General features: G+C 30.3%; 1 protein-coding gene across 3 annotated transcripts in view; it reads left to right on the forward strand.

The window, feature by feature from the left end:
- Nucleotides 1-8,904, forward strand: part of LOC106790248 (beta-1-syntrophin-like) — a 191,688-nt gene that overhangs the window by 4,972 nt on the left and 177,812 nt on the right. For all 3 annotated transcript variants that reach the window (XM_014755015.1, XM_014755016.1, XM_014755017.1), the window contains exon 2: nucleotides 5,120-5,729. In XM_014755015.1, coding sequence (XP_014610501.1) covers nucleotides 5,120-5,729 — 610 coding nt within the window. The remainder of the gene's footprint in view (nucleotides 1-5,119; nucleotides 5,730-8,904) is intronic.

An 8,904-nucleotide genomic window follows, 5' to 3' on the forward strand; every position in this document is an offset into this window, starting at 1 on the left:
TAAAAAAACAGATCATAATAAAAATGCAATACGATACTTATTAAAAAAGTTACTTGCATAAAAAAATTTTCTTTCACTCATACGTTCGATCATTTTTAAAATTGTTTTAAGTTGATTGAAAAAGAAAAAAGAAAAAAATTAGAATTAAAAAAGTCAATCTTATTAGTATATTTTAATTGGAATGATTTTTTTTTTTTTTTTGAAATAAATTCTCGCACGAGGTCTTTTCTAAATCAGTCTATGAAAGTGAATAGCTTACGGTAGGATAGAATAGAATACGTATTCGGTTACTCGCGCGTAATGTATCTATGTATGTACTATTATGTATAGTAATCAGGTTAAAATGCAGAGTAGTTCTATTTCCGAGCTACTTCGGAGTTTCGGTTCGTAACGAAAGGACGAGGATCGTATTAACGATCCATAGATCAGTATACGATACCTTCAGATAACGATACCTTCTCGATCCGGTCACGATTGCCCTTAACGTGCCATTGGCACGTGACCTATCGATAATTTTCTCTCTCTCTCTCTTTTTCTCTTTCTTTCTTTCTCTATTCCTTTTTTCTCACTTTTTCTTTGTTTCTTACCTTTTTTTTCCCCGTTAATAGATGCATTTTGCATACAGTGAAACTTTTGAAAAGAAATTATGATATATATATATATATATATATATATATATATATATATGATATTTAAAAAATATTTATTTATCATTTTGTTTTGCAACACATGCAAATGGCAAGTTAGTATGATTTATGATTGCTAATGTCATGTGCAAAATACCCTAGACTCATTTGTTATTCGCATTTCACAATTGGAGGAGAACTTCGGTTATAAGCCGATCAACGAGTTACACATATATAAGTATGTCTGTCTGTGTGTATAGATTCAACTGATGCATAAACTAAACTCTCTCGACGTGTAACATGCGTACAATATACAATCGTAGTTGTATAACATACTATGGAAACGTAGAATAGTATTAGCTTTGAAGTATAGGATAAAAGATTCATATCTGAATGATTAGAAATGTATCATCTTTTTTTTTTTTTTTTTCATTTAATAAATGTTAATTTGAATTATTTATATATAATTGAGAAGAGAGTTTTTAATTAAATAACTTATCGATTCATTTATATTTAACACATACATACACACACACGTTTTGATTGACGCGCGTGCTTTTTGTGTAATAATATCATTTAAATTTGTTATTTTATTTACTTGTGTTTTTCATTTATATCATTAATTAATCATCATTGTCTTCATTTCGAATGTTGTTTTATTTTTTTTTTAGTTTTTATTATATTGTTTAAGGATAAATCATTATTTTTTTTTTTGTAATTTCTAATTTAGTCATTTTACTTTATTGTACGAAATAGAATAATGAACGTGAATTATGTTAAATTTAGATGAGGACAATATAAAAATGCATATGTTATCCTCGTTAAATTTATCGGTAACATCCTTTTATATTATTATTGTAATTACAATCACCACCACCACTACTACTACTACTACTATTACTATTACTATTACTATTACGTATCTACGAATTTGCTCGCGAGTTTCATATATAATGTCAGTGCATAGCGCGTTCTAGCGTCGATTCATTTTTACCCAATTTCACGCACCGCTTCGCGTACCCCAGTAAGCAGGATTGTGGCTAGGGGGTGGTTTGGGGTGAGGGGAATAACTGCAGAGAAAGAGAGAGTGCGAGGAGGGGGGGGGAGCTATCACCCTTCACGTGTACTACCACCACCACCACCACCACCCTTTTTTTCTCTCCCTATCTCTCTCAATTCAACTGCTTTTCAAAAAAAATTCACATTTCCACTCTTAATTTTCAACCTGCGACCATTTCAAAGCGCTTCGGTTTATATCTCTCTACGGTTAGTTTAGTTCTTTTTTTGTTTGTTTTTTTTTTTTTAAATTGTCATTTTTAATCTTTCGAATCGAAACTTTCGATCTATAAAACAAATTCGTTTATTTCTAATCTTTTCCATTCATGAATAAATTCGATCGATAATAACAGATTTTTAATAACGCAATCGTCACAATTTTTGTGAATTTCTATTTCGATTAAAATCTAACAACTCGGTGATAAAGTTTTTTTAATAACAATATTTATAAGTGAAGATATACAATATATATATATATATACTTCTATGTATCAAATAATTAATAATTGTATCTAAAGATTGAAAATTTGATTGTATAAAATTTGATATGTAACGAAATAAAAAAGTTATATAAAAGGCAAAAATATAATTTATAAATAATACAAAGTTGTAATTTAACGTGATAAAAAAAAGGAAAGAAGGGGTAAGCGTGTAAAGTGTTCTCATCATTTTTGTCTTCTTTGAATGATGCTTTTTTTTTTTTCTTTTATTTTTTTTTTTTTTTTTTTTTTTTTTATATCTGTTCACAGGGGTGGTATTATTTTATCTTTAAAAGGTTTCCTTAATGACATGGGAGTGATAAAAAAATTAGTCTTCCAACATAATCGGCAGAGTGATCTGACTCGTTCGTCTGGTCGCTTTTTTTTTTTTTTTTTTTTTTTTTTTTTTTTTTTTTTTATCTTCCTCTACCTATTATTTCCGTTAATCCATTTTCCCTAGGGCGGTAATATCATTATCGTGGACGCCAGTGGAAATGCTTTGTAAAACTGCACGCCGAAGGGACGACAATCGTGTGAAAATTAACTGCCACCCTGTTTACGGCTGACCCAACTTTTGCATCAATTAAACGAAATTCCTTTCCGTTCCGGAATCATTCTAACATTCGTACGTCCACGCTTTTGTTCTTTTTTTTTTTTTTTTTTTTTTTTCTTTATACACGAAAAAAAACTTTATTAATTATATTTTCATTTATTTTTATTTTATGATAAATTTTTATTATTACCGTTATTGTATATGCGTGTGTGTGTGTGTGTGTGTGTGTGTGTGTGTGTTCGACGCATTCGTATACATTTTTAACATCTTAACGACGAGTAAAATTTAAGTGCCAATTTTATCGGAGTTTTTTTTTTTTTCTTTTTATTCAATTTCTTCTTTTTTTTTTTTTTCTTTTTTTATTTTTTAATCACAATTAACGAACCATGAAGGAAATCTTTAAATAATCGAGACTACCACGTAACCACTAGCGAACTTGGCGTTCGTTCGCTTCGTTCGCTTCGTTCGCTTCGTTCGTATTGCTATTTTCCCGTCTCGAATTACATAAATAATCCGAAGTGAGCAACCGCAGAAATTGATTAATGCAGCGGCCAGTGTTGGAAAATGAATCGCGACGCGTCCATTCGAGACCGATGATTCCAAACGAGATTTTCGAAAAACCACGACCCCGTAACGATATACACATACATACATATATTTATATGTATTATATAATACATATATACGTCAGCGTTAAATAGTATAATTCAGTTAATTCATAAGATAACTAAGTTTTACGAGAAATAATTAGACACTTTTAACAAATTACCGTAACGTATAAACAGATAAAATATGTATATTAGTTTGATAAAGATAAAGTTTCTTTTCGTATATTAAATATACATATATTTAAAAAATATGCATTGGTATATTAATTGTATAAATAAACAAAAGTAGAGTAAAATATTATTAATATAACAAAATAATTTGCCAATTTTTGTATATTGTTTGAGTCAGGGAATAAGTATTTTTTTTTTTGGTCGTATTATTTTACTAACGTTGTTACGATCGCATAATTATAATAATATTAATCGGATTTGACAATATTTTACGTGCGTTTAATAGCTGTATCACATACAAATCATAGAGAGATTAATTAAAAATCTACAGTAATCATATTAATTGATTTAGTCGAAAAATTTGTAGATTTAACTTGGCGCGATGAAAAAAAAGAATTAGAGAGAGATAGATAAAAATTGGAAGAGGTCAAAAGTTCACGTGAATGAGGAACGAATAAAATAGATAGATAGGTCGTTTAAATATGGTATCCATGTGAGTCTATGACGTAAATTGGCCCATTTTTGAAAAGAACAATATTAATTATCCATACAATTTTGCATTGCAAATGTTCTCGTTCCTATGGTTGCGAATGTTAACTGAAAAAAAAACACATTGTTTCTTTTTCAATTACTCGATTACTTTTTGTTTTCAATAATAGTAGAAATTTTGTATCCATGGGTTCCTGTTATTATTAGTCTCTTACGTTAACATATCACTCACACTGGTATCTATATTTGGACCGTTTATTTTGAAAGTTCAGGTAAATATTTTTTTTATACTTATGGTAGGCGGATTTTTTGAATGATTTTTATATTTAATTAAAGTACACTCTCTCTTTTGTCTACGCGTATAATACTTTGTCGAGTTATAAATTAATCTGCAAAAGGTTCAAAAAAATGTCAGAGAATACAATAATGCTGTCAATTGTGCATATTTGCAACTTTTAGTTAAAGTATTTTTTTTTGTTCAGGTTATCGCAAGTACTTAAAAAATCGTGACTAGAGTTATGTGGGACACTCTATATAAATATATATATAAGAAAAAGATAATAATAATAAATAATATATAAACTGGAGATAGGAAGAAAGAAGAGAAAGAGAGAGAGAGAAAATTATTATTCTCGTAGATTTCATTGCAATATAAGTTTTCATGAATTCTCTTCAACCCTTTGAAGATAAGGAAATTTAAAAAAGTAAAAACATCCAACGTAGCACAAGAATTTAATTTCTTTATGAATTATTAATTCGTTCATTTGTTTTCTTCTTTTTTTTTTATATACTCGAAAAACACCCGATACCTTTCGAAATTGCAGTCTATTACAAATACAACTTTTTATATGTGCATGATATATTTTTTCGAACCGCAGGTATTTTAGAAAATAAAAATATCCACGTTGCACAAAAATTGTATATATCTTTTTTTAAAATTACTTAAAGTTATATATTTTAATGATTATTATTTTATAGAGTTAAAATCTTTTCTTTGTTGTTATTGCTGTTATAGTTATATAAAATAAAATAAAATAAAATAAAATACAAAATACATATTTACATTGCTGTTATAGTTATATAAAATAAAATCAAATAAATTAGAAAAATAAGAAAATAAAATAATTTCTTTTCAAGCGCGGAGCCTTCGAGGAAATCGAAATGGTCGAGTTGAGTGGTAGCGGACAAGTTAGTTCGGCGGCCATGGGTGTTACGGGACTCGGTTCGGTGGTTTCCGCAGCGGCCTCATCTTCCTCGTCGTCAACAACTACGACAACCACCGGTGGTGGTTCGTCGTCTACTTCCGGTCGTGCTGGTGTACTCGAGACACAGGTGCGTGGTCAATGGTATCGCGTATTCGTCTCACTCGAAGATGATTACTTGAGTATATCACTTGACGAGAGTTGCGATACTGTTAACACCGTTCTCAACAATGGTAACATCAATAACAACAACGTCGACAGTTTAAACGATCCCGACGTACCGGATTCCGTCGCGAATCAAAAGCGCATCGTACGCGTCGTTAAAAGTGATAACAACGGACTAGGTATTTCAATAAAAGGCGGTAAAGAAAATAAAATGCCAATATTGATATCGAAGATATTTAAAGGCATGGCTGCCGATGCTACTGAGCAATTATACGTGGGCGATGCCATACTTGCTGTTAATGGTGAAGATTTACGCGAAGCTACCCACGACGAAGCTGTTAAGGCACTCAAAAGGGCTGGAAAGGTCGTCGAACTTGAAGGTCAGTGTCTGATCTCTTATTCCTCTTTTTTTTCTTTTTTAATTTTTATTAAATTTATTATCAGGTTAGAATTCCTCGAAATATTACCCTGACGATTTATAAATATATATTTCAATGTACAGATATAATCTTTTACTGTAACACGATAGATAGGTTCCTAGAAAACGTCAAATCGTATTATTTTTACGAATAAATAAAGTGTTTCATTTGATATAAATATATATATTTTTTCAAGTTTAAACATTACATTTGTTTCGAATGTAAATTATTACAATTGAAAGAAAAGTGCATAATTATCAATTTTAGACAACGTTAATTCAATGCAAATGTTAATTATTATACAATACTGCTACACACGTATTTTAAACTAAGTCACGTATTTTATTTGTTTATTTATTTCTTTTTTTATTCTTTTTCACGAATATATATATATAAAAAGATATGAAATATTATTAAATACGTTTCCTTTCCGATATAGTCTCGAAAGACGGAAAATAAAATATTATCGAACGTACTTGTATCGATGAGAAAAAAAGAAATAAAAAAAAAGAACCTTTAGAAATAAAGCCCCGTTTTCTCTTCTCCGTGTATGATATTTTACTTTGACGAGGGAATCTTTTTTTATTTTTTATTTTCTATATCTATTGAATATATTTTTTTCTATTCAATCGTTTACGTTTTCTCTTTTTGCTACGCGTGCGCGTTTTATCGTCATTTTTTTTCTTTTTTTTATTCCTTTAAATATCGAGTTGCACGCAACTCGCGTCATTAAACGAGCTACCCCCCGTATACGAATATTTTACCGTATTTTTCTTTTTCTTTTCTTTTTTCTTTTCCTTCTCAACAAGCAACGAATCTAACGGGAGTTCTCTTCTACGAAAAGAAGAGAAAAGAAGGCGAGTGGGAAGGCTGATGAGTACCGGGAACAGAGCTTTTAGACGGATTAATGCACCGGAGCGACTCACTTGTCACCCCCAAACGTCCAAGAAGAGGGTGGTGGGAGGGTTACTGAAAAGGGGAATGAGTTAAAAGAGAAAGGATAGGTAGAAGGGGGTGTATAGTATAATATAAAGAGTATAAGAATGAGTTAAAGAGAAACTGGGGTGGGTTAGGGGTGAGGGATGTGTAGAAATGGGAATAGAAAAAGAAGCAAATGGAAAAGAGAGAGAGAGAGAGAGAGATATATATATAGAAAATAGGAGGTCGAAATAAAAAGAGAGAACAATGAATGGTAATGAGAAAGATGGAATATGTGTTAAAGTGAGAAAGAGAATGAATCGGTAAGAGATAAAATGAGATCAAGAGAGACGGAAAATGAAAAGTGAATGAATTAAAAAGACTGACAAAGAGAGAGAGAGAGAGAAAAAGGAAGAATAAATCGATGTAAATAAACGAGTTAGAGAAAAAATATAATTGCGCGAAAAGTAAACTTAAAAAATATGAATGAAATTAAAATATAAGATAAAGTAAAATGAAATTAAATCAAATACAGGAAATATAAATAATAATAATCAGTAAGAGAAAATTTTACGTATCAAATAAAATCGAAGATATATATAAATATATATAAAGAATAAAAATCGAATTAGGTATTATATTAAAAAATAAAATCAACGTTGAGTATTAAAGAAATAAAGAAAGAATTAAAAATGGAAAAAGGATAATATGAATAAACGAATAAATGAAAGAGAAAGACAAAATCAATGATAGCTTAGGGGATAGTAGGAGTATTGGGTGAATGAAGGGATGAGGGTGAACATTTTTACAATTTTCTTTTTTTGTTTCTCTCTCTCTCTCTCTCTCTCTCTCTCTCTATTTTTTATTTCTATCTTTTCTATTTTTTCTTTCTTTCTTTCTTTCTTTCTTTCTACGTAGCTAGCAGGGTCTCCGGTTCCGTTTATCTTCCGCTCCGGAAGTTCGGGACTTTGGTGCGGACTCAACTCAACTCAACTCGACTCGACTCGACTCGACTCAACTCGACTCGCGAGATTATCAAACGCGAGACAGCGAAAAAGAGCTGTCGGGTGAAAGGTTGGAGAAAAACACGCACGTATGTTTCCGAGCGTTAAATGGTGCTCTCTCTCTCTCTCTCTCTCTCTCTCTCTTTCCTTCTCTCTCTATCTTTCTTTCACTCCATCTGTCTTTCTTTCTTTCTTTCTTTTTCTCTTTCTCTGTCTCTCTCTCTCTCTCTTTTTCCCCTTTTTTTCTTTTACTTTCTTTCGTTCACCTACATTCGCCGTGCCATTATTTTTAGTCTCTCTTTCTATTTCTATTTCTTACTCTCTTACTCTTCTTTTACTCTATCTTTCTCTATTATTTTTTTTTTTTTTTTACATTTTTCTTTCTTTTCATTGAGTCACTGCCATTCTTCTTCCTTCCATTTTATTTCGCTTTAACGCGAAATCTTCTCTCTTTCTCCTTCTCCCTCTCTCTCTCTCTCTCTCTCTCTCTCTCTCTTTTACTTTTCTTTTTTTTTTGTTTCTTTTTCTTTTTATTTCACTCTGTCTTGCTTTCTTTCTTTTTTTTTTTTCCCCCGTTCTCGTTGCTTCAAACGACTTTGATATACTTCGGCTGTACTACCTACCCTACTCTACCCTAGTACTTCTCCTAAATATTTTTCAGGGTATTCATTCTTGTGTTATATGAGCTTTAGGTGTTCTCACACATTTGACTTTCTTTTTTTTTTATTTTAGATTTTCTATTTTGCCCATTATATCCGGTCTCGAATCATGTATTAATCTATTTTTGTATATTTTTTGTTTTCTCTCTCTCCGTTTTTAATAATATCTAAATTTATTTTCTAATTATAATTTATAGTACAAATAATTTTCAATTTTTGTCGCATTCCATTTTTGTTTGATTTACAATCATTCATTATTTTATCGGCACGTGTTTATTTATTATTCACATGTGCAATATTTTTTAATATTAATTAATTTTTATTAATATATAAGTCTCAAATGGAATTATAGACGGTTAATAAATCTAATGAACAATTTATTTTGAATTAGTTGTACGTTTCGTACCTTACTAGGGACTTCATCAGCAACTTGATCATTTACAGTTCACGTKYCMATACATATTATCTTTTTTACAGAGTCATACATTTCAATAAAACTTAACATATTACAATACAATTTGATCCTAAAACACCTTATCTTATCACACGTAATCA

Source organism: Polistes canadensis, unplaced genomic scaffold (genome assembly GCF_001313835.1).
Source record: "Polistes canadensis isolate GaletaPanama2010 unplaced genomic scaffold, ASM131383v1 scaffold_226, whole genome shotgun sequence".
In the NCBI taxonomy this organism is placed as follows: Eukaryota; Metazoa; Arthropoda; class Insecta; order Hymenoptera; family Vespidae; genus Polistes; species Polistes canadensis.